Below are 27,237 nucleotides of genomic sequence, written 5' to 3' on the forward strand. Positions count from 1 at the left end.
TGCTTCCTTTAACCCTGACTGGTATACAAATGTATTTCCTACAATAAACCATCTTTAATCTCCTGCAATTCTAGATTATTTGTCACTGCTTGCTTTTCAGCTTTTCATAAATTATTAAAGCAACTTATTGATTCTTTTTTATCTTAAAAAAAAAGAGAGAAAGCAAAGAACTCATACTCTTTCTTTAACTGAGATGAGGAAAAGGCAGACTTTTAAAGATGGTATTGAAGGTTTATTAAGGACATTTTAGTGGAACAGATGTCCTGTAACTACTTCATGTAATACTGCTATACAGGGCAGGAATCAAACCAAAACCAAATAAAAGTGATTGTTTCCTATTCTGTATTTTTTAGCATTTAAACATTACATTTTAACTCTGACAAGCTTGTCTGGTTTTTACATAACCCATTTACAGGTCACAAGTATTGAGAAATCTCTTCTTCTCTAGTGGGGTGTGTACTTTTTTCCATGTGCTTTTCTTAGGCATTTATATCTACTCACATGTCTTAACATACTTTACACTCTTAGACTGCAGAGATTCAAAGTTTGAAATTGAGCTCAAGCCACGTTCAACTTCTAAAACCAGAAAATACTACATACAGAGCTATGGAGGAAACAAACAAACAAAACCCACAACATTACTATGGAAACATTGAATATAAATGTCTTCTGCACGAGGTCTGTCTTCCTCAGTCCTCAATCTGACTGCCTCACTAGCTCAGTCAGTGAAGCATAAGACTCTTAATCTCAAAGTTGTGGGTTTCAGCCCAGAAAACATCTGGGCAAAAAAGAAAAAAAGGGTGTTAATAAGATCTGTCCTGAGTTAAGGCTGGGCTGGCCACGAGACAAATGACAGATGCTCTCTGTTTACTCCTCTCCCTTCTTCTCTCTCCCTCCCAAGGGGAAAGAGAAAGGGAATAAGAGAGAGACTTAAGGACTGGAAAACTAAACTAATGAATTAAAATACATACAATACCAGTATCAAGCCCTGTTAGATTCACATGGCCTCTCTTTATACAAGGGATAGCTGCAAATCCCCTGGTTAGGAGTGTGTATGCCTGAGCAGTGTTATGCTGAATCTTCTGGTAAAAGACACTTTGATTAACACCACTGATTAATAGGGTAAGCTTGCACATTTCTAAATACCTATGTACTTGTAAAACTTTGTATGTGCACTGTTTGGCTCGCTTCTTAGGGCTGTGCTGCAACTTTCAACCTTCTGGAAACTGTTGGACCATGGGACTAAATGTTGCTAAAGACACCAATTTAAATAGAGCATACAGATTTCAGGTACCTTACAATATAGCCAGTCTTAACTGCAAGCAGTTTTTCTGAGAGCACAACTGTACTGAATTAAAAGAAAGTAATGAGTGTCACCTAGGGATTTTTGATGATGTTTAATTATTTAGATATGCATTAAGACCATATTTACATATTTCTTACATAAATTAAAAAAAAACAGCAATACTGAAGACAGGTTTTTTTTCTTCCCGTGTATAAAATAAGGGAAAGATTTGAAGGTTGTTTGAAATTGGGGTATTTGAATAAAACTGCCCTGAGTAATATCAGGGGAGTTATTAGAATAGTTTAATTAAATGTCTATTTAATCATTCATAGAAGCAATTCATAAGCACTAATCTCAGAACTAACACTTAACACAGGCATTCTGTTAGGACACCAGTTTACAACACATATTTTTGACACGGACTTCCAAGTAATGTAAATATTCCTTACAAAACCAGTGCTGTCAAACTCATTCATTAGTTGCCAGTACAGCCTTATTATCAGGTACTGCAATCCACTTGTGTTATTTATTGCTTACAAATGCTTCAAACTAGGGGAAATCTTTGGTAAAAACAAAAACTGATAAAATTTTCACAAGAGCTTTACACGTAGTATTGCACAACAAGGCTTTTTCAATACACAAGGAATGCTCAGATCCTCAGTGAGGAGATTAGAACTGTACAACATTCATTAGTTAACCACTATAAGCAAAATTTCTTTTCATAAATGTTTAAAATATTTTCTGGTTTCTCTCAGCTTATATGAACATTTGCTTTTCAATCTGTGTTTGAAACAGAAGAGTAGTCAAAGAGAACCATTTAAATAAGAATTGGCAACTACACAGCATTTTCTTGTCTACCCTACTACAGCATCAGATCTTTTCAAGTCTGTTTACTTCACAAAAAACTCAAGAGGAAAGAAAAATGCTAAAAATAATCATAGTCCTCAGCCCTCTATGGAAAAGAGGAAAATAATTTTCATGTCTATTATTGGACATAGACATTTCTCTAGTGGTCCAGCTGTGCAGATTCAAACCTAAGTGGCATTAAGCTGCTCTAAATGAGCTCTTAGCTCAGGACACAGTTCAGTTAGCAGCAGTTCCAGCAAAACCTGAAAAACAGAGAAGAGTTCAGGTGAGCGTCGCTGCCAGAAGAGAATTTCTTGTTCATTTCTGTCACGCTTAGAGCATCACAGATAACAGCAGCAGTCATTCAGGACCATTCATGCAATTGCATCCTAAAGCTAGCAAGTGCCCTACAGATAACATGAGACATGTCTTAGGGCTGAAAGCAGGCAGCTGCTTTCAGACAGGGATTTCCCACCCTGTAGTGACTGGTGCAACTCCATTGAAGCCACGGTAGCTACATAAGCAAGCTCCAGGGCGTGCACTTCCTGAGCAGGCTGCAGTGTGTGACTGGCTGCTGTAGGAAACGAGCCAGAAGAGCCTGACATAATACTGGGATCCAGCTGTGTGCTCTGACCAGTCCCAACCAAAAGGAGAGGAATGGGACCTTTGGAGGCCTATCACGTCCTAACTGTGAGCTTGTTGTGGAGCTCTCCTCTAGGATTCTCCAAGGCATGTTTATTTTTCTCAGCTATATGAAGAAATTAGTTTGCACCATATGAAGTCAGGCAAGTTGGATGTGGTAGAGAATCACTTTTAGACAACAGCAATACAGGTTTTAAAGTTTTTTGTTACTCAAAATTAGTGAAATGAGGGAACAAAGTGCATTTTTTCTGACTTATTTGACTTATTTTAATAACAAAAAAAAAAAAGTTATTTGCACATGGAACAACAGTCCAACAGAAATCTCTGCACAAATACACACTCCAGGCTTTAACACTGAGTGAGCAGAGTCAGCAATTAACAGGATTATAAAGTCACAAAGCTACTTCTCTGGCTACTTACATAGAGTAGATGCTTGTTAGCCTTTCTTTCTTGCAATGCATTGAACACTTTCACTACGCCATGACGGGCATTTTGTTGTCCAACAAGACTCTGCAGAGTATCTGCAACAAATGTTATTTCAGCTTATATTGTTTCACTCACCCTAGGCAAAACCTCCATCAAATGCTACTACCATAAACGAGGAGAAAGGGAACCACTGCACTTCTTTGCCATTGGTTACAGGGTATATAGTTCCCACTCAGCAACCTTTTAAAAACACACAGGTCACTTAAGTCACAGATTGAAAAGTTATTCTCTAGTAACCCAAGTAAAATAATAGTGTATGCATCTCAGTGATAACATTTTCAGTGTTTTAACATGATCTATAGTATGCCTTTTAGGTAGTTCACATCAGAGTCAGGTCTGGTATTCTGTATTTTTACACCATCCACTGAACTGCACCTTCAGCCACAAGGACAAAATTCCTACAACAGTTCAAAGAGATTCAGCATTTGAACTGCCTCTCAGGTCTTGACAGAAAATTCTTCCCACGAGTAAGCATTTAAGAGAATTCTATGTCAGTTATTTACATTTTGGGTTAGATAGTAAATAGTGATCTAATGCTTCGTCATTAAAGTGCATTCAGCTATGTCCTGACATCTCCAAACTCAAAGAAAGAGAAGCACAAATCAACCATTGAAGGCTATTCTAGGGAAGTAGGTGGGTATATAACACAGAGAGCAAATGGAGAGTTGGTTGTTTACACATCAAATATCAACTATTTTGAATGCATACCTGCTGCTATTTTTGCAGTATAAGTTGATTAGGCAACCTAATGCAAGGGCATATATGAGATCTCAGCAAAGACACAAAACCAGCTCATTAAAAGTACATTCTGTTCAGATGAGGGGACTTAAAAAGCATTCAATATATGTTCAAGTGCATTTCCAAGCACTAAAGGGAATGAATTTTGATTCTTCTCAGCTAGGTGCCTTGGGGTTTTCATGATCTGTGAAGAGTCAGAATTACTTAGCTGTACTCCCTATCCTTGAAATGGGATGAGATGCAGCATCTCAGAATGTTGCTTCAGACGCATGCTGAAGAGGAAGCTGCCTGGGCTTGGGAAGGTAAGGGCAGGCAAAGGAAAGTACTTGAAAGCATGGACAGACCTCCCTCTTCAATTTGAAAACGTAAGAGGAAATAGTAATTGGGGTGGTGCCACTCTCCCTATTTGTCAAGTAGTTTCAGGTAGAAGAACTACCTGGTATTTGTTCACAAAGAACCAGCAGAGAATGTCTTGACCTGACTTAAGATTCCTTTATAAATATTACATACAGAAGTACAGCAAGACTTGGTGTATTTTCCATGCCCCTTTACCAGACGGACAGGAAAGGCAAAGAATAAGGCCAGAATTATCCTTATTTATGCAAATAACCATAACTTGCATCTCCACAGGAAAAACTTTAAAATGCAGCATAATGGTATTTGATTAACCAGTTTCCCTGCTAGTATTAAATCCATGATTAAGCAGAACAAAAGTGATCTCACCTGGAATGTTTTCAAGTAGTTTTTGCTGTGCTCTCTGTTTTGTCTCTTGCTTTTGTTCATCGCTCTTGGCTCTCAGTGGTGGTGCTAACTTCCCATTTGGCCAAAAAGCATCTCGAAACACACCGATGTAGTAAACAAGCATTGGTTCACTGAACATCCAGTGGACAGTGTCACGGATTTGCCTGTGAAGAAGTGCAGAAGGCAAGCACATCAGAGCTGGTCTTCCACATTTTATGCAGATTTATTCTTTTTACTCCTGAAAGTAGTGGAGAACACTACATTTCAATATAAGCTACAAACATAGATGAGAAATTACAAGTACTACACTGAAACGTGTGTATTTCAAGGATGGGCAGTACAAAGGCTCCACTGGGTAAAGACATAAAAATCCACTAATTAATTGTAGCCAACTCCAAACTAGTTGGATGCACAGATGTGCCTAGTGGGAGAAGAACAGATGGAGTTTTGATGAAAGTGCAGCACACTAGTGAGGGGATTACAAATGGAGCTAGTAGCTTCCTTCTGTGGCTGTAGACAGTCACTGTAGCCTTCAGCACAGTCTGAGGTGGACAGCAGGCTCAGGCACTATTGCCTAGCTGTGCCACAGTACAGCTGAAACCCTTACAATCAGTAAGTATAAAAATTCAACCAGCATGTATAGCAACTTTGCATGCATGCTGTGCTCACACACGCTCATGTTTTTCATGCTGGTTATCAGCAGTGTGTGAAAAAAATTAACCCATCAATTTAAAACTTTGTGAACAAATATTGTCAGAGACCATCAGTTCACTGGGAGTCAACTGTGTGACTCCCCATCACCTCTTGCCCAATTTACCACTACATGACACACGTGAGCAGTTTTAAAAGCCATGCTAGCATGTGCAGGTTTATTCACTGACTGGACAAGGCAATGGCTTGTTCAGCTGTTTGATTCCTAGGCTATGACACCTACCTTGAGTAACAGTCCCACTGCTACACAAAGCAGAAATCATGCATTTCATCAGATTTGCCTTTTGCCTATGGAATGTGCTACAGAAACCACAGATTCACAAACTTGCATAAGAACAACATCGCCCTTTGTAACAGCATCAGTAACGATGGAAGAGTCATGGAAAATGTATTTGTGTCCATGGCCTGCTCCACTGAATTGAGTTTTACTGTAGGCTTTTGTACCTGACAAGAAAAGGAATACTTTTCCAACATTTTTCTGAGCAGTGAAACAGCTTTCCACACGGAAGGTGTGTACAGACAAGCACACTTACTTCATAGCCTTCTCCAGACCTCACTTGACAGATGTGTCTTAAATGATACAGAAAAGTACCTTTATGATAATACATCACTGTTGCATGTGTACAGTTTTTGTGTTATAAACGAATGGTTCTCATCATGTATGAACATTATTTCAGTCACTTTATAGAAATATTTGATTTGAAATTAATTGCTTAAAATAAAAACCTAGTTTCGCATCTGGCAAAAATCTTCATGGGGTTTTAAGATAAAGCACAAACCAGTAAAAGCCATTCAGAGCCAATCTGTTCAGAAAAACAGGATAGCAGGTAGTTTTACAGATATATACCTACAGATACACATACAAGGGTGCTCCACTAAAAAAAGAAAAAAAAAATCTTATTTTGTAAGTCTATCTCCCATGAAATACTGTGTTCTTCCAAAAGCAAAGCCCTTTGTAGGGTTAAAAATAAGAAGAAAGATAATTCACACATCTGAATGTTCTCTGATCAACACAAGGTACTTGTAAATTGAGCTACAGAATGTCCATATTGTTTTATTCGACAGTTCTGCTGTCAGTCTTTTTTCCATAGTACAATGATGCAGGTTCAGTTAAAATAACAGCTACTTACTTGTTGATAGTTCTTCCAAAAGTGACTTGTACTAGTGCAATTAAGGTTTTTCTGACCCACTTGAACACTAGAAAAAACGAAAAATGACAGAAAATAAAAATCAAGATGGTAATAACATTAGGGAGCCCATGATCATGTCCAAAACCTTTCCTTCCACACCACTTCCTCCTGTCAAAAAAACTCAACCCAGCCTTACAGTAAATCTCTATTAAAATCCTTTCTACAATTTCACTCATTGAACATGGGTTTCATTTCTTTCGCAGTATCCTGCTTCCATGAGTGCTAAGGGAGCTGGCAGAAGAAATGCAGAACCACTCTCCATCATCTCTGAAAGTTAGGAGTGGACTGAGGTGAACTGAGAACTGGCTGAATGACAGAGCTCAGAAAGTGTGATCATTTGGTCCAGCCTTGTTCAAGATACTCCTCAATGACCTGGTTGAGGGGGAGAGTGTACCCTCAGCAAGTTTGCTGATGATACAGAACTGTGAAGAGGGGCTGACATAGCAAAAGTCAGTACTGCCATTCAGAGACATCTGAACAGGCTGGAGAATTCAAGGGCAAATGTAGAGTCCTGCACCTGGGGAGGAATATACCTGTGCACCAGTACAGGTTAGGGGTTGACCTGGAAAGCAGCTCCAAGGAGAAATACCTGGAGTACCGGTGGACAAGTTCACCATGAGCCAGTAGGGTGCTCTCATGGCCAAGAAGGCTAACAGTATTCTAAGGTACATTAAGAGAGTGTGATCAGCAGGTTGAGGAAAGTTCTCCCCCCCCTCTACTCTGCCCTGGAGAGGCCACTTCTGGAGTACTGTGTCCAGTTTTGGGCTCCTCGGTTCAACAGAGGCAAAGAACTACTGGAGAGACTCCAGTGGAGGGCTACAAAGATGATTAGGGGACTGGAGCATCTCTCTTAAAATAAAAGGCTGAAAGACCTAGGTCTGTTCCACTTGAAGAAGACTGAGAGGGGACCTTATCCATGGTTATAAATATCTAAAGGGCAGAGGTCAAGAGGATAGGGCAGACAGTGATGCCCAGCACAGTATAAGGGGCATAAATTAAGTTCCATCTGAACTTAAAGAGAAACTTTAGTTCTTTGAGGGTGACAGAACTGGAACAGGCTGCCCAGAGAGGTTGTAAAGTCTCCTTCTCTGGAAATATTCATAACCCACCTGGATGCAGTCCCAGGCAACCTGCTCTAGGTGAACCTGCTTTAGCAGGGGGTTGGATTAGATGACATCCAGAGGACCCTTCAACCTCTACCATTCTGTGATCTTTAACATTCTGAAAACATTTTCACTCAAACAAGCAGTTAGCTATTCATTACAAATACAAGACACAATGTGAGTGCTCCCTAGTAATCACTGATTAATCTTTCTTTCATGGAGTTCACCATCAGCACAAGATCATCTCTATCTGGGACACATATCTGCCATTCTTGGAAGGTTCTGCATTTTGTAATATTTACACTGTAAATAATTTTATAGGGCATCAAGCATGGCTGCAAAAACAGAAGTAGTTTTTTTTTTTTATTACCATCATTCAGTTATGCCAAGGAGGGGAAAAAAAAAAACCCCACGTCCACTGTAACATATGCCACAATCCTTGCATCTTTTTCATTATCCAGATTGCAAAAAATTGCATAAATAGACTTTAAATGGACATTAAAATCATGTAGCTTTGTCAGTGGCTTATTCTGTAATACAGCCATCTTTCTTTCCTCATAATTCATACATTCTAACTGTGCATTTAGAGAAGACATGCTTTTGTACTTTTCTATTTATTCCAGAATTTTTAAATTCAGAACTCAACAACATTAAGTGCAAGTGCTCTCCCCTATTACTTTTATTTTTACTGCCATGTTATACTAGAATTTCACATTTGAATGAAAGCTTCAAAGCTATCAACTACTGAAGAACAGCTCTGTTCCAAACAAACTGCCTATACAGATTGCAGTAACACTTCCATTTATAGAAAAAAAAAAAGAAAACAAAAAAACCCCAACTAAATTACACAGTGTCCCAGATTTCTTGACCAAGAGATTCCAGTAGCAAATAAGTAGGTTTACAGCTTACTTCCTCGCAGCTCAAAAATCTCTCCAATTAGCATGAAACACGGTTCAGCAAGAGAGTCCCTTTTCCCATCCACCTCTTCTCCATAGTCTGACAGGTCACTGTCTTCTTCTGTTTCTTCCTAGGAAGAGAGACACAACATGGGTATGCCCTGCAGTTACCCATCTTTCTCTGGGTTTAGTTATGGCTATGCAGTACAGCCAGTCCTCAAGAAAGGGCATTAAGAGCCAACAACTCTGCTTGTGGCAGGATCTAGCAAACAACCTCAGCAGGGAGTCTGAGAAGGATTGCACTTCCCACCAGACCAGGGTGATGAGTACACTGCACTGCTGGAGTCATCACTACTGCTAGATGTTCTGCCTTGCCCCAGTAAGCACCTAAACACTGGGTGGACTTACCCAGATTTGCAGGATCTACTGCCTACATCGCCCTGCCAATGCTAGCTGGAAAAAGGGAAAGCAAATGACATTGGAGTCATGTACTGCTAGGAAGCAGGTGAGAGCTGTAAGAAGTAGATGGCACTCCAAGATGTTTGTGATTGCAAAGCCTCCCCTGACACAACACCCATAAATTTCATCCAGGATGGGAAGCTAGCCAACTGGAACTGTTTGCAGCACAAGCAGCTACAAAGAAAAGGGGAGAATCTAGTCATTGCATAGAGAGAAGCAAGCAGCTGGTTCCCCTGGAGAGCAGACAGTGCCTTGCACAACTGAAAACACTCAGTGGGATCAGGCACCAGCAAGTTGGTCTTGCATTAAGCCAGGAACCAAATTCAGCAGCGGAAGAGGAACTGGCTACTGTAAAGACAAGCACCATTAGTAAGTCCCAGCCCCAGAAAGAAATGATCTGGCAATACCTAGTGACCTGAGCCTAAGGATACCCAAGCTCAGGGCACCAAAGGCAATAGAGTTACTCAGAACAGACTCACAGGAGAAGAATGCATTGAACCACTTCAGTTTTGACAGTATGACAAGCAGACAGCAGGTTGTTTCTCAGTGTCACGAAGATCTGCTTCAGCATAATGACTACTCCACCTACCATTACTCATGACAGCCAGGACATCCCTTTGCTTTCCTGGATCCTTCCCTGCCCACCTATGCTTAGAATAAAGCCTCGGTGCGATAGACCTGAGGCTGGTGCCATGCCTCAGCCTGTGGTTCAGAATGGCATGTGTTTTTTTTTTTCTTCAGCCCCGTTTTCAAAAGAAATTCATCCTCTCATTCTTTGTCTTCCCTTCTTCTTGATTCTGTCATCTAATACTGCTTCCCTACCCCACCATCTACTCTGGAAAACCTGTTTCATAGCTCTATTAACTTGCATTATTTTGGTGCCTTGGCCTTATTCTTACAGTCACAGTCTTTCAGTCATCCCCAGATTATCATCCAAACCCTGCTGTACAGAAAGCACCCTATGGTGTCTCAGTTGTACATCCATTTAGTCTTACTCCTTCACAGCCTCCAAATCACATCTAAAGCCCATCACTAACTTTGGGTACATTTCCATGTACATTCTTATACCACAGAGCATTTTATATCCATCAACACCTCATCAATCTAACAGACCTTCCCCTAAATTATGCACTTTTTCCTCTGGTTTGGTCTTGAGAGCTAAGAAAGGTGTTCTAAAGCTAGCCCTGTCCAAGCAGCTATATATATGAGATCTGAAATCCTCAGTGTAACTTCAACACGTTTGAAAAATGTGAGAAGCAACATGAAAGGGGAAGAGTGCTATACCAGAGCACTCTCTTCTACAAAGGCCAAAATATGAACTACATAAGGAATTCTTACAAAGAGAACAACTGTAGCAGCTTTGTAATGTGTTCTTTAACAGAACTAACCTCACTAATGACCTTGAAACAAGTGATTTAACCCTAGTTTAAATGCTTTAGTACATTTTCCACAATGCTATCACTGAGCAAGACTGAGCTGAACCTCACCATGAAAGTCAAGGGTGTCCCAGAAAAATTAGAGTTGATCCTAAATAGCCTCACCATTCTCCTCCCTCCACTTAATTTTATCTTTAAAGTAGGACAAACATTTGTCATACTGATTCAGAGGGTCTAACAGCTTCCTATACTCCCTCCATTTGTATTCTCTTATGTTTAAGGTTAGGGAAGGAGGAGAAAGGAGCAGGAAGGTGGATGTGAAGCAAGACAGTCTTTACCTGCATTTGCACAGTGCCTGGCATAATACTGTCTAGCCAAAACTGAGCTCCTAGTGGCACAAGGAACAAGTAAGAAATAGTATTACATTTAACTAAGTTATATTCCAACTCCTCTGTTGCCTTTTTTTTTTTTGCTCAACTTCTTTCATTTTTTTCAGTACCAGTTCCTTCCTTTCTGCTTCATTTCTTTGTTTTCTCTCCTCTCTCACACACTCTCATTAGAAGCTCCCTTTCCTTCAACCATATTTCCTAACTACATCCTCCTACACACTTACATAATACAATATATGTGCAGTCTGGCTTTTTTCTTGAGGAAGTTTTTTAATTAAATGGCAAAATAAAAGTAGCTTCATGCTTCTGTGCTTTTATGCTACTTCTGCCTAGCAGTCATTTTAGCTTTTGCTTTTAGACACACTTTTGCTTTTAGAACTCACTTCTATTCAAGTGTAAAATTAGTTTCTCCAACTTTCTTTATATTTATTATTCTGAAATGAGACATAAGCATTCAGCATCTAGGTACAGATACAGTGCCATTCTGAAAATTGAAAATAGATATCTTTTCTTCTTCCTGAGAGATGCAACACCACCTTTTTGCCTATAAACAGACTAGAACTAGACAAGTTCCCCAAACTACACTTATCCTGCAGAAGACCCAGACAACTATAGCATGTAAGAAAAAGCATTATTTCATAGTAAATATAACTAAAAAGAGGAATAGAAACAGCTTCTTGGAGGCCACATATGTGCAGCAGGAATGATGAAGAACTGAGGGGAATGGAATTATGGTCAGTTTTACTCAATGAGCTATTTTAGTCACTAATATCTTCCTCACTGCATTTTGAACAACTTTTTTTTTTAATTATTTTTATGCCTTACTATCAAATTCTCCAACTGGTTTGCTCATGTGGACTCCCACCTGTATTTGCAATACACATCAAGACCACAAAAGTCAGGAAATTCTTCTACAAAAAGAATCTCACAAAACAATCTCACATAGACAACAATTCATTCATTTGTGTTAGGTTACACATTTACCTATACATAATTTCAAAAGGGAAGGAAGCTTAATATGTTAATATACACCTTTTAAATTCACAGACAGGTCTTATTACTGATTCTTTGTTCATTTACAGTAAATTAAAAATTGCCTGTGGAAATGCCTTCCAATAGTACATGCCATTAATACTCTCCCTGCTTACTTTAGATGAACAACTAAACTTGGGCAGATTGCATTACTACCACTTACCTCCTGATGAGAAAACAAGTCACCAGGAAGTCGCTCTAGAAATGAGGAGAGTGAAAAAGATGATTTCTTTCCTTGCACATCAATAACTTTCAGGTGCTCTGGGGAAGGGCTCAAGAAGGCATAAAGTGCTTCACTCTGGCAGAGTCTTTCATCAGAGAGCAATTTCTATGAAAAAAATTGACAGAAACAATGCATCAATTAAATATTTCTTGTTAAGGAACAAAGCATGTCAGGCCATCCAATAAAACAGATTAAGATATGGCTCAGAGACAGAATGAGGAAAAAACAATTGTGTCTCACAAAACCACTTCAAAGATACTTGAAGAAGCTAGTTCTAAAGTATTAGAATTACCATGATTAAACTTTTTAATCTTACAACTTGCATTTCAAATAAAGTTCTAATTGGTAAGAAATTTATTGTGAAGTGTTATAGTTAAATGGGGAATTACACGATTCATTATTTACTATTTCTGAATTAATAGAAGTTAAAATCAATTTACCACTGGAGAAATGCTTACTATCAACCAAACTCATTTCAACTTCAGGCATGTTAGGTAACTTTGACATTTACCGCATCAAACCTTACATATGACTTGTTTGTTCAGTGTTCTCTAGTCAACAGAGAAACAACAACCGCTCCAGAGGCATGATTTAATTTCCCTGGCTAAAGATCTGTTGCTTGTGTCTTTGTTTTCTTACCTGTAGAAAGTTATTAAGCTGGTTCTTGGATTTCTCCATAAATTTCTGGTCTATGGATTTGAAGGGCAGCTTGCTGAGGGAAGGCAACTGAACTTTCTTCAATAATGGAAAACACTGTGTAGGAGAAATGAAAGCTCATTTAACATACACATGCAGAAAAGCACAGGTGGTTTAAAACAGAAATAAAGAGACTGCATTGTACTCTCACTTCCCTTCCACACCCCCTCAGCACCTTGAAAAACACCTTCCCTTACTCACTATGGCTGATACATCTTTTCCTTCACACCACCATCATTTGTCTATCCCTTATCAGATAGAAAGAAACTGTAAAAGGAAACTTCCAATGTCCCCAAACCTGTCTTTTCTTATACCTTCCTAGAGCCAGATCTGGTTTTGAAAGCAGGCTCTTGCATGACAGAGTAGAGCATATGCCATTTTGACATTGGGTTAGTCCAGTAAAAAATTCATTATTAAGCAAAAGGAAAAAAAAATTTACAAACAAGTCTTACAAGCATATGGTAGAGGCCAGAAATATGCTGATAGACAACTGTTTCTAAAAGGCTAAATGCCAGAAGGCTGGCATAAAAACTGACAATATAATTTTTTTCATCTGCTTTTCCCCTCTCCAAGTATCGTTCTGTCAAATGTCAACAACTTACATCTTCTCCCTCCCCTAATCAAGATTCATACCTCACTGAGTTTTCGGTGTAGGTTCTGAAACTCACTCAGCTTCCTAGGAACAGTCCAGTTCTTAGTTTCAGCTCCACCAACTTCTTGTAAACTCACCATGACAGAGTAACAGGGCACTTGTTCACCATTCTCTTCTAAAACCTTGTGAGGAGGAAACCAACAGGTAAGGTATACTGCTTGGCAAGCAAACAGCGGGACGTTCGGGCTACCGGATGACCGGCTTCCAAATTCAGTTGTCATCACTGTCCCCCTGCTTCTCTTGCACTTTGAAGGCCATGCATGGAACAACACCTTTAATGGACTACATTTAGCAAAAATGCTGTCAGCCCTGAGTCAGTCCCCCAACCAGCCACTATAGCACTTTATATACAGCTTTGCAATGCTTTCCATCACCAAGAAAATTCTCCCTGACACGCCTTCTTCAAACATCCACATGTACTACTTCAGTTTTTAAGGTACCTACCACATAGCTATCTGATTACTTACAAATATTCACATCTCTCCCATCTGCATTTTCCTGACTATTCCACCATTATTTTCCACCCTTCTTTCTAAAAAGTGTTTGTACTCAGGCTCACTCACATGCCAGGCACATCAGCTCTGCAGCTGGGCCCTCTGGCAGCTGGGGCTGTCTCAGAACTAATTCTCTGCTCCCTTGAGCTACTCTGCATGCACAGAACATGTGGTATCTACATGGTGTTTATTTCTGTGGGGCTCACAACTTCAGAAAAACACTAAGGAATCGAGCTGCACAACAGCCACAGGAAGGAGGTGCAGCAATCCACATGATACAAATGGAAAAGCTACAGCAAAGAAATTAAATTATCTTTCTGGAGAGAGTTGCAGCAGTATCACCATATTATTTCTTAATTTGATGAGCCACCTGTAATTTTACTCATGTCCTAAAGGTAAGAGATTTTTGTTTATTTATTCTAAGGAAACAGGCAAACAGATTATGAAAGACAAATGAGGCAAATGCACTAAATATACAGCTTTTTTTTTTTGACAAACCAAACTCAAATGCTTGTCTTAATATCCATGCAAATAACAGAAAGATAATTCTAAAATATCAGTCTTACACAGTATTTTTGAGGAAAGTAATAATTTTTTGGTTTGTTTGGGGTTTTTTTTGTTTGCCCCATTTTCTGAGAAGCTTGTAAAGGTCTGACAGCACCTAATGTCAGTGACAGATGACTCTATGAGCAGCTACATTGCCACTGCAAGACACACAGCTAAAATGTATCCTCATATTATAGGGCTGTTCAGAGCCATACATAGAGAATATTCCCTACGATGCACTCCTCCTAAAGCTGCACATGGACCACTGGGAAACCTAATTTGAAGCTTAGGTTTCACATCTCTCTGTAGGAAGAAAAGAAAAAAAAAAAAAAAAAGAAGCTGCAGCAGCACCCAGACAGAATACAAAGCACCAGCTTGAATGTCTGAAAATGTGCCTGGTTCCCAGCACAGCTATTTGGAGAACTGCCTTTCTCCTGCCAGATTACTGCAGAAAGTGATGTTTGAATAGCCTCCAAAATGTAGGTCAGAGGGACCTGGCACAGAGGGACTGAGGTGTCCTGAAAGAGTCCTTTCCATGTCTACCCTTCAGCTAGACTGGATTTGTGTTTGTAGGAGACTCAAACACCTTCTGGCAGCTGCTTTTGAAAACCAGGAGATGAACTCTGAAAACAGCAGATTTGAGTCAAGTCTATCCTCTTCTATTATGCCCAAGGCAGGAATTTGCATGTGTAGGGTCATCTGAACTGTAATTGTCATGAGAGAGTCATCCCTCTAGAAAGAATTCTGAGAATGAGAGGACTTATTGTTCCTCCTGCCTTCCTGAAAGTCTTCAGCATCTTCTTAAGAAATCAAAAATCATAACCAACTTCAGTAATTGTGCAAAAAAATGAACCAACTGGGAAACACACAGGAAAATGAGATGTTAGACTGCCTTCTAAACCAGGAGATCAAGTCAATTGCTGCAACAGGCACCACATCACAAAACTGCTGTCATGAATGAATCCAAACTTGTGAAACACTTTCCCCCCCCATCTCTTTTATACTAAAAGTCTGCCCTATAGCCTCACCCTGGTCTTTGGAAGTTTCCTTTTGTCAAGGAATAGAGCTGGGCTGGCAACTAAACGAGGGACAGATGCTCTCTACTAACCTGTCTGCTATTATGCCACAGATAACTAGTCCACAAACTGTAAAAATTTCTACCTTCTCTCCATGAGGCATAAATTTGATATAGAGAGATATGAACAAGTATGTTGACATACCTAATTCATTAGTAAAAACTACAAGGTGTATGCCAGAGGTGAGCACCTTCTACTAGGGTGTATGGTGTGGTAACAGTAAGAAACATTCAATGAAATATTGCCAAAACAAATGAGAAACAAATATTATTAAATATCTTCTAGGAGAAGCTATAGCTATTAGTCACAGTAGGTAAAATATAAACTTAATATTAGCAAAAAGTGTATTAAATGAATTGAATAAAGTAATGAGCTATGATCGCCTGTTAGAAACACCAAGGGCTGCTCCAGACATCTATCAGGAATGATTAAACATCAACAAAAATTAGCCCAGTCTTTAAGCCAGCAAAGAACTGTATGACTCCCCAGAAACTTCTTCAGTCAGAGGAGCTCTCTGGAGCAGCCCACCCAATCTGTGTAGCAGTGAAAGAGGGGCTAACCAAACTGCTGCTAAAAAAAACCCCAGGTCCCTTTTACCCATAGAAAAACCATGCAGGAGAATGCTGATTAGGCATGCTGCTGTTTTCCTCCATAAGCAGGAAGCTGATTTTCTTAAATTCCACTCAGCATAATGTTGAATTGCTGTAGCATGTCCAGAGAAGGGCAACGAGGCTGGTGAGAGGCCTTGAGCACAAGCCCTATGAGGAGAGGCTGAGGGAGCTGGGACTGTTTAGCCTGGAGAAGAGGAGGCTCAGGGGAGACCTCATTGCTGTCTACAACTACCTGAAGGGAGGTTGTAGCCAGGAGGGGTTGGTCTCTTCTCCCAGGCAACCAGCACCAGAACAAGAGGACACAGTCTCAAGCTGTGCCAGGGGAGGTTTAGGCTGGAGGTGAGGAGAAAGTTCTTCACAGAGAGAGTGGTTGGCCATTGGAATGTGCTGCCCAGGGAGGTGGTGGAGTCACCATCCCTGGAGGTGTTCAAGAGGGGATTGGACGTGGCACTTGGTGCCATGGTTTAGATAGTCATGAGGTTTAGGGTGACAGGTTGGACTCGATGATCTTTGAGGTCTCTTCCAGCCTTCTTGATTCTATGATTCTATGATAAACACCCTACATTCCAAAGTATTTAAAGGAGTAAGATAAGCTTACTTTCCTTATGAAAGTAATGGTATTTTAAAAAGATGCCATGCTCTGAAAGAGTCTTCTTCAGGCAGAAGCAGCCAAAGGCCTGCTCCAGTGTGATACAATACAAGGCCAAAACTAATAAAGCAAGCAGAAGTTAGGTTATGTAGCTCCAAGTTTATACCTGTATAGGGAAATGACTCAGAATTAATTTTTATCATAGGTCCTCTCATTCTGCATGTTCCTACTATCTTTTTTCACCCTATACCAACCAGCCTAAATACTGAGTCTCTGTTGTATCAGAACTGTCAGTTAGCAAAAGACACCTGTAGGTTGTATCATTGCCATTGATATTTTTAGGCATTTCACACATACACAACTAGTGCATTTAAATGCCTCAAAACTGTTAAGACTGAAAGATTCAAAATATGACAGTATAAACAGTTTGGGGGCACATATTTTTTTTTCCCCCAAGTCTTAAGTAATTCTAGGGGATTTATGGATTATCCTTTAACTGGTTTAGTAAAATCAGTTTAAAAGGTCAGTGACAGGCTACCACACTTTCAAAATTCGTATCAAAATTTACTTTTACCAAGCTTTTCTGCAAAAAACACAGGGCCACCAAGTTTTCCCTCTCTCTAAAAATCAAAGAGCTACATCCACAGCATTAGCTACAGCTAATTAGCAGCAGTGTGTTTTGCAGACAGAAAGACAAATGTCACCTACTCACACCCTCTGAAATCAACTGCAGCCAGAACATTTCCAAGCAGTTAATTAACATTGATAACTACAATATTAACATTTTCTCCAGCCTACCCACTGAAGCACAGAGCTGCAAGCAGCACAATTAATGCAAGCCTACATTTAATTATCTAATCCAGTACTACTTATAAGGTATACTTAAGACAACAAGCAATTAGAAGCCTCTCCCAACTTCTCTCTTATTTGGCTGAACCACCTTCTGGTCTGGTAATAAGGCAAATACTGGGAAGGTCTGGGTGGTGGCCTCTTACCAGGAAACTGCCATTCTCCCTTTTTTTCGCAGACAGTACTGCTCTTTTTCAAAATCAGACTTCAGAAGCTCCACAGAACTTTTAAAGACAACTCAAGAGCTTGACTAGTCTCAACTCTGCCACGTGCAAACAGCATTAAAGAGAGAGCCCACACATTTAGACATTGAGAACTGTTTTCTAAAAGGGCACCTTAAATTTTTTTAACCTGTTGGATTTATTTATTCTTTTACAGACAATGAGCTTAACTGTTGACAGGCCTATCAACTTACAAGAGCTCAAGAGAAAACCAAACTAATTTAACAGCACATCAGTTTTTCTTTCAAGGAAAATTATCTCAAGGAAACTACTTATTTAAGGAACATTTTCTTAATAGCTTAGGAAGGCAAGCCAGTAGAGATCCAATTAATCCTTAATTCTCTGAAGTGATATTGTCACAAAGATTGCTTATGTATGGTGGGAGCCTACAGTTACTATGTAACAAGCATTTATTGGGTTCCTTTCATGACAAGTGTTAATAGAATGCCATGAGATAGTAGTAATTTGTTTCCATTACATTTTTTTGGTTTACATTCATTCTACAATCATCTGCCTACAGCTAAGAGGAGAAGCAGAACAAGACACACACACACAAGTGTATTAAAAAAATTAACTAGCTTCTTCAATTTACAGATTTAAAGCAATTGCTTTCTTGGTATTCTAGTCCCTTGAAATTGTACTGCCATTAAATATAGTAATATAAAACACAAAGTGTTAAGAACTGCATCTTTCCGATGCAGCAGACACACAACTGCATCCAAGTGTGATAGCATGATAATATAAAAAACAGTCCTCATGTCAAATAAGGCCCCTAGGATTACAAATTGCTTTAACTAATACCAGAACCAGTTCATGTACATGCAGGTATTTTTACAACTCCATTACAACAATGCCCAAGGACTAGAAATTTTGTATATACATCATAGCTGTCACTAGGGAAACAGAGGAGGAGTTGGAAAGATGTTAGGTTTTCCTCCTCCCTCAAGTATATATAAAGTATATACTGTGTACATAAAGGTATAAAGAAAGTAGATAGAGGGTTTTTTCTTCTCTTCATGCAAGTTTAAACTGACATAGAAGGCAAAAAACCATAAAATCCCCATACCTCTCCTGAAACAATTAAGGCTTTCCACATGCCAAGATTCTCACACCACCAGTCTGTTCTTGCAATGTGTAGCTGAAGGTCGCTGTGCTCTCTCTCCATCAGAGTAATTTCATCCTTCAGCTTTGAAACAATCTGCAGAGGAAAGTTTATTGATTACCATTGGTAAGAAAAAGCTTGTGCAACATGCCTAGCTGTGCCTTTGGGGACACTATTCAAAAAGGAGAGAAGGTACAAAAGCAGGAAGAGAAAGAATAATTATAAAATTGTGGAACACACAATAATCCTAAAGAATACCAAAATTAAAAAAAAAAAAAAACCAAAACACAACAAACACTTAGGAGGACATAATATTATCACAGTATCTGCATAAGCATACTTCAGATTATATACTACACATAGATATTACACACTACATGTTTTACACAAACTGGAAATTGAAATCACTGAAATATGCATTACTGAAGCCATTCTCCTTACCATTTTCAGACATATACGATGCAACCGAAGAAAAGATTCCATTTCTAGAACTTAGCTGTGTTAATAATTAATAATAATAAATAGAGCCACGAGGATGATTAGGGAACTTGAGCATCTCCCCTATGAAGGGAGACTGAAAGCCCTGGGGCTGTTTAGTCTGGAGAAGAGAAGACTGAGAGGGGATCTGATCAATGTCTATAAATACCTGAGGGGTGGGAGTCAGGAGAAGGGGGCCAGGCTCTTTTCAGTGGTTCACAGTGATAAGACAAGGAACAATGGGTTCAAACTAGAACATAGAAGATTTCACCTCAACATGAGGAGAATCTTCTTTACAGTGAGGGTGACAGAGCACTGGAACAGGCTGCCCAGGGGGGTTGTGGAGTCTCCTTCTCTGGAGAGTTTCAAAACCCACCTGGATGCATTCCTGTGCAGACTACCCTAAGTGATCCTGCTCTGGCAGGGGGGTTGGACCTGATGATCTCTTGGGGTCCCTTCCAAACTCTGATATACTGTGATACTCAGGAAGTGATCACATTATTTTATTTAGAAAAGAAGCAATTTATTTACTGTGGAAATCACACATTTTAAAATACATTCTCATCAAGACATAGCTCACCATCATAATCTCATACAAGAGAAATAGTGTATGTCATCACACCAGCAAAAAATAAGTACTACATGTACTACCAGGAGATAATATGACAAGGAAAGGTGGAAGAACACATAATATGTGACATTAGAAACACAGCCAAACAAGCTGACACTTAAAAATACATTTTAAAAAAGAAGATACATTACGGTCCAGTTTGAGTCTTAGTTGTACCACTTGTGATGCGATTGTGACATTCTACAAAGCTGCAGTAATTCTGGTTTTCTGAGAATTTTTGTCTCAAGTAAGATGTGAAACATCATCTACACAACAGCTATATAACAACCTTCTAGCATACACCTAACCTTCAGCATAATTTTGGGGTTTATTTACTATCAATACACAGAGACTGTTCTGTTTTCACCTTTCACCTTTAAGTAGCACCCTGGACCAGTGGATAAATAACGTAAGAATGGGTAAGGTTTGGTAAGTAAATAGCTGCTTCACTTATGAAACAAATGCTGAGACTTTGTAACAATACTGCATCCGTTTTATTATTCTGTTTTAAAGACGTATATATTTTCAGGGACAAATAATATTGTAGGAGAAATAAAACAAACAAACAAAACGCCAAAACCAACCAAGCAACAAGGAAACTTTAGAAGGGGTACAATCTCCACCTCCCCAAGACCTTAGATATAGAAAGAACATAGCTATTATTTCTCAAAAATGCAAAGGGAACATACAGGTGATTCATCCATGTGAATGCAACAACATATGAAGGTTTAATTATATACTACTTTCCATATCAAATAAAAAAACAAATTTAAAACTATAGTGCTACAGAAACAACTGAAATAAGACTCCTCCCTACAGAGCGTTTTCTTCTAGCATTAGCAGCATTCCATGTGCAACTCAGATGAAGACTTTCCTTCCTTGCCTGACTGGCATGTGACTTGCCTAGTGACAGAAGCCATTTAAAGATGTGCATACAAATAGAAAACAGCTTGAGATTTAAAAAAAAAAAAAATGCCAAACGTGTGTGACGTTCCCCTTCATATGGCACAAAACTGTGGTATTTTTAGAAACTTTTTTTACTTTATATGATCAACAACCAAACTTTTACCTGTTATATCTGAAAGAAAAAAATAAAGTCCCAAAAACATGGTGTCCCAGACTCACACTGTCAACCCTAACTATGCATTTAGAGGCTTCACACATAAATGCTAGTGCAGTAACACAGGCATTTAAAAAAAGACACAACTGTGCTCTTACCACTTTGAACAGCAGTGCTTGGATAACAAATCAAATATATTTTCTGACAGTTGAGGCCACACTTACAGTACAGCAGCTGCAAGCAGGCCACTCTCAGAGCAGCTGCACACATTTCCATTTGTCTGCAGTAACCTCTGGTAGACGGGAGATGTGGAAGGGACAGAGAAAATGAAGCTAGCTAGGGTGGCCTCAAACACTGCTGTCCACTTCCTCTTAGAGTCAGCTGAAGCAGCAGAGAGTAAGCAGGGTTTCAAAATCTATTAAGATCAGCATCTTAGCACTCACTTTGGCTGAAGGAACAAATGCACGAAGAATCCAATTTCTGAGCAACTACTAACACCCAGGTACATTTCTGCCACTTCTGGTAGGAAGCCATTTTAGGGAGAAGCCTTAACTGCTTGTTGGTCTCACCCACTCCTTACCATTTGCAACCAGTTTTGCTACAGCTGAAAAGCTTGGCCCAGCTGCATCAAAACAACAGTCCTGTAACATCATCCTCTGTAGCAATGCAAATAAGTTGGCCTAAGACAAATGCAAATCACTTGCTTCTGCTTGAATGTGTTTTTAGATTGCTTAACTGTTGCACTTAGCAGAAAGAAAAACATTTTTTTTTTAATCCAAACCCAGAGAGTTGAAGTTTTACATCTCTCAGACTACATAGCGATTAAAGTGTGCCCTGCAGATTCCTCCTAGCTCCTTATAAATTAAATCAGTCATTTTTATATGTTTGGAGGTTTTTTCCCCCATTTTGATTTTAACAAGCCAGTGAGAACTGTAGGTGAAAAAATTGTGTTCTGCTATTTGAGAGCCAGCAGAGGGAGCAGACGTTAACTTGCATGTCCCTGCGCAGCAGGGACGTGAAATAAGCTGCCATGAAGAATGACACAAACACCGGTGGGTAAGAGATGTAAGGAAGAAACACTATTTGCCACCAGCAAAGCAGCAAGACTGGGAGAGTGGTTGTTATTTTCTGACAAACAAAACAGTATCACATTTGTAATTTTAGTTACAAAAATAAATAATCTAAATGAAACTTTCATTTCATATTCTGTAACAAGCTCACTGAAATAACAATCTAGCCTGTCCCAGGAGAGCCTGGGACAGCTGGAAATTACACAAACACACTAAGAATATTAAAAAACAAAACAAAACAAATCAACAAGAGAGAAAAAAGACTGAAGACACTGAAGGTACTGACCTTTTTGTCGGGTTTTGGTGAATTACATATGGAATTTAGAGCCTGTTTCTTATATTCAAGCTTGTCATTTAGCTCACGAAGTTTATTTACAGCATAACTGGCCTGCTCATTAATTCTTGTGGTGCATTCTTCAGTAGCTTCTTCACAACCTTGGCTCTAGGAAGAGAGGATGAGAGTATTGTTTACTGCATAAGCATTTTACATATAAGAACACTTCTTGATATATATGGAAATGTAGGTATAACAGATTCTAACAGATATTTCAACCTTTACATCCAACACGAAACATAAGTCTGTTAAAAAAAAAAACCAAACCCAAACAAACAAAAAATCACCGACAAAGTCTCATTACCATTTATACTACAGCAATTTGGCAACTTTTCCCATCTGTGTAAAATGACCTTCAAGCTAAAGCTACAGTGTAAATGAGAGGAATAATCAAAGTTTATTTTAAAAGCAACAACAGCTTAGCAGTCACAATCAATATTCAAAGCCAGATAGAAAAGCAAATACTTAGCTCTGAGCTGAAAGATAATGAGCCAGGGTAAGGAGGGGAAAGTGATGGGAAGCAGAACCAAAAAGCCCACAGTTCTAATGAACAGTCCTGCTTCCCACAGACCTTCACAAAACAGATTTATCAGCCTGCAGAACAATCTAAACCAAGCCCTTTCCTTTCATAAACAGATTTTACTGCTGCTTTTAGAAGTGAGAATAAAAATGTGTTAAAAGCACATATGCTTTACCCCAAACTCATGAATAGTTTTTTATATCCATTCAGAGAAACCAACAGTTTCTTCCATCTTGTGTACTACCGATATGCAAAAAATTAGAAAACTTCACACCTCTCAGTGACGTTTTCTTTAACATCTTTTGGCATTTGCCTCAGCCTCTCCTTTCTTACTGTGCTTCTTCAAATAGGCATGAAGACCTTGAGATCCATCAAACAGAACTGCGATGTTATTGTTACCACATTCAAAGATCTTTGAGGTCTGCTCGTGACTATCTAAACTTATCTGTGGGAAGCTATGAAGCTAATCTCATGAATGAGAGTTCTGTGTTATCTAATGATATTCCCACTAAGTAAGCTGTGTATAACGAACAGAACTAACAGAAGGAAGTCTCGTACTCAACTAAATTCTGTGAGCTTTAGAGGAAACAATCCTACTATAAATTCTGCAGGATTTTAGATCTTAGTAAAAAAAGTTTCAGAAGAGATAGAGAGGCAACAGTAATTAATCTCCTTAATGTGACTCTCATAAGGGACAATGCAGAATCAGGAGGTCCAGGCTAAGAAATCCATGCCCTTTGCCAGCTCTACATTTGCTTGCTATGTGGCTGAGTAAATAACATTAGCTCTATGTTCCATCCTTTCCTCTGTCTATTCTGCATGGACTTGTAAGCTTCTCAGGTCAGAGTCTGCCTCCTCCAAGCACATACACAGAGCTCAACTCATGGAAGCTTGCTGTTGTCTCCTGGCACTACAGTAATACAAATATTAAACAATGCTATTGAATAGAACAATAAAAATAAAAGCCCCATAAAACTTCTTGGGAAGCAGAGAGGTCAAAAAGAACAAAACACATTATTTTCAAGACTGAAAAACTGAAAGAGTTCTCATATGAAGTTTGGTTCTAGTAATCAAAGGATTGAAACTAATTACAAATCAGGTAAGGGTCTGCTCCCAGAGGTAGGCTACATGATTTTTTTGTCAGTAACATTTTGGATATAGCAAAACCTACTGCTGAATCACAGGGTTTACCACAAAAACACTAGAATTTCAAGATAATAAAATACCTGCATTCAAGTTATCAAATAACTAACACATTCAAAAGTGAGATCATAGAGAATTGTGCTATCTTCCCCTGACTTCCCTTTCTGTGAGTGCTGCAGGAACACAGACTTTGGGCTTATTTTAGCTGACGCATGTGGCACCAATGCATCCACCAGACCCTCCTTCTTCAGAGTGCTGAACGCAGGCACTGCTTGCTTCTGGTATTTTTATGTCTACTCATAACCCTTTAAAGGAGGTTTTTGTCTAAAAAAGCAATGATGGATTGCTGCTTGTTCCATGTGCAGCAGAACCAGCAGTCTGGCCTTGCCTCACTTTTTATCTTCTGATTTGATTTTCTCATGTTTAATCAGGGCTCACCTTCCCTCTTGTCCTTCACTCCATGTGGACACTAGATGGCTTTTTACCTATCCAGCCATAACTGACAGAGGACAACTAGCCCTGAAGTGTTGTGTCAGTTTTCTTGAATAAAATAGATACAGAGATTAAAAAGCACAATGTTTAATACTTAGAAAGTTCTGAATAAAAAACAGGAATGGCCTTTTCACAAAATCCCAATGGTTGAGATACAAGGACAGAAAGTCTTTGAAGTACCTAACCACCCTCAACACATAGCTGAGTCAGCAATGAAAAAAATAGAAAACGCATCTTGAATATTCCTTCAAGGAAAAGAATACAGGGAGAAAAACGACAAAAAATTCAGCAAACTCTGAAGTTTGTAAGGGATACAATTGACTTAACACAGCTCATCTCTGCAGATTTGCTGATTTGTGAACTATAGAGACTATCACAGCTGACCTACAGAAATGAAAGTCATATTTCTAGTGATAGTTATAGAATATTTCTAAATAGCAAGATGTAGATCAGCACATCTGGATTCAGCTTCATATTTGTCCATTTAGATCCAGTTTTAGACAAACTACTGCGCCTCATTCTATCCTCATTGCACAAGTTCACACATAAAGTGAAAATATTCATGCTGAACTGAAGCGGCAGCCTGCCTGAAAGATGCTCAGTAGTTTGAGAGATGCTCCTGTCAAAATGTTCTGAGATAAATGCAGCACAACTTCCCTTGACTGATTTAGAGAACCCAGGGAAAAAACCTGCCCCAAGAGAGCTGCTATTGGGTTATTGCTTATGACCTTTTCAAGGCTCTCTTTTAGTATTTCCAGTTCTAGTGCTATTTTAATCAGTTTTATCTTCCAGCATAGTCTACTAATTTATTCAGTACATTCATTACAGAGAACTAAGATAATATTTTTCATTCCTTTTTCTCCTGTTTCATACAACTTTCAGTGCCTACTTAATATAGAGGAAATGCATGGGACACAGGACCAGACAAGGTCTGGGCAGCAACCTACTGATGTTTTAGTGAGATTTCCTTCACTGAAAAGTTGAGCTTGTATGAGGTATGCTTCGCCTTCTCTGAGGCTTAAGGATCACAGCAAAAGGTACAGGAATCCAAAGGCTTGAAAATGTGAAACATCCACTTAAACTAATTTAAAGCTGAAAAAGTAACTTGTACATTTTGTTTCAAATTGCTTGTAAACATCCCAGGTTTGCCTGATGAAACTACAAGAGTGATGATAGTTATAAAGGTATCAGAAAAAAAAAAATAGTCCAAAGCTCAAGACTGAAGCTGTACTATATGCTTTACTGAGGTTCATCTTCAGATCACCTTAAATAATGGTGAAATTAATTGCCCATGTGACTCACCACTTCATCTTTGTCTTCAGGAGTTAGCTGAGAAGAACTTCTTTCTTCCTCCTTCTTGACTGATTTCTCATATAAATCACTGACAATGAATGAGGGGTAGTATCTGTCCTTTAGAGTTTCATAAACATCTGCCTGAATCCTGTAGAATACTTCAATGCCTTTATTTCCCACAAGACATTGCTGTATTTCTTTATAAAGGCATTTTTCCACAGGTATTTCTCTGCTTTCCACAAAAAAATTCTGATAAATTTCACTCACTAGTTGAGGTATTTCAGCCTAGGAAGCAAGAAGGGAGAGGAAGGGAAAAATAATGAAAAAATGCTAAAAATACCAGGATAACTCAGGATACAAGTGCATAATTTGAAGGATGATAAAGCTAATTTCACATCCAGATGGATGAGAACACATCTGTGAATCTCTTGCTGAGATCAAGCACTCTGCTTGTACACCTATCTAAGCAGTCAATTTCACAAGGTAAGTATTGATATTCCTTAAGAGAACAAACAGCAGTGCTCTAAATTTACCTCAGTTTCCACACCCACTGCCTTTTTAAAAAAGTATGCTCCAAATGCTGGTATAAAAAGGAGTTTTTAAAAAGGGCGAGATGCAGCCAGGCTCTTGTCAGTGATGTCCAATGATAGGACAAGGGGCAATGGGTGCAGGCTGGAGCATAGAAGGTTCCATGTGAACATAGGAAAAACTTTTTCTTCTTGAGGGTGCCAAAACACTGGAGCAGGCTGCCCAGAGAGCAGCCTGGATGTGTTCCTATGTGACCTACTCTAGGTGATACTGATCTGGTAGGGGGGTTGGACTAGGTGATCCTTTGAGGTCCCTCCCAACCCCTAACATTCTGTGATTTCTTCAGATTGTATTAATGGCTCACTACTTACACTCCACACTTTGCCACTTTGGTTACAGGACATTATTTATGTTTTCCAATCAACTGGAATATTTTTACATAGGAGAGTAATAAAATTACATTGAATAAAAAGCTAACTGATACTGATAATAATGAAATTGCTATTTCATGCTAGTGCTACTTCTGGAGGTTTAAAACAGTTTCCCCCAAAATCCATCCCACAACAGCTCATAAACAAAAAATTTATCCTCTAAGTTCTTCTCTGCACCTCTGCTCCAGGATACTTCTTTCAACTTTCAAGTGATGTTTCCTATCCCTGGGTTCTCGTTCCTGTTTTATTTCAGCATGAATTACAATATAGCATTGCTTCTTCCCTCTAGCAGTAGTGCTGCATTCCTGAAGAACCTTAGTTGCTTA

General features: G+C 39.0%; 1 protein-coding gene across 1 annotated transcript in view; it reads right to left on the reverse strand.

The window, feature by feature from the left end:
- Positions 1-2,319: 2,319 nt before the first annotated feature.
- SNX25 (sorting nexin 25) overlaps positions 2,320-27,237 on the reverse strand; it is a 64,943-nt gene continuing 40,025 nt past the window's right edge. Inside the window, exons 8-18 of the mRNA XM_054383018.1 lie at positions 25,962-26,237; positions 22,457-22,612; positions 18,918-19,049; positions 13,447-13,587; positions 12,757-12,870; positions 12,058-12,222; positions 8,652-8,769; positions 6,580-6,646; positions 4,721-4,902; positions 3,194-3,294; positions 2,320-2,394 (exon numbers count right to left, since the gene is read on the reverse strand). Of these exons, the coding sequence (XP_054238993.1) occupies positions 2,320-2,394; positions 3,194-3,294; positions 4,721-4,902; positions 6,580-6,646; positions 8,652-8,769; positions 12,058-12,222; positions 12,757-12,870; positions 13,447-13,587; positions 18,918-19,049; positions 22,457-22,612; positions 25,962-26,237 (1,527 nt within the window). The remainder of the gene's footprint in view (positions 2,395-3,193; positions 3,295-4,720; positions 4,903-6,579; positions 6,647-8,651; positions 8,770-12,057; positions 12,223-12,756; positions 12,871-13,446; positions 13,588-18,917; positions 19,050-22,456; positions 22,613-25,961; positions 26,238-27,237) is intronic.

This window comes from Indicator indicator, chromosome 8 (assembly GCF_027791375.1).
Source record: "Indicator indicator isolate 239-I01 chromosome 8, UM_Iind_1.1, whole genome shotgun sequence".
NCBI lineage: Eukaryota > Metazoa > Chordata > Aves > Piciformes > Indicatoridae > Indicator > Indicator indicator.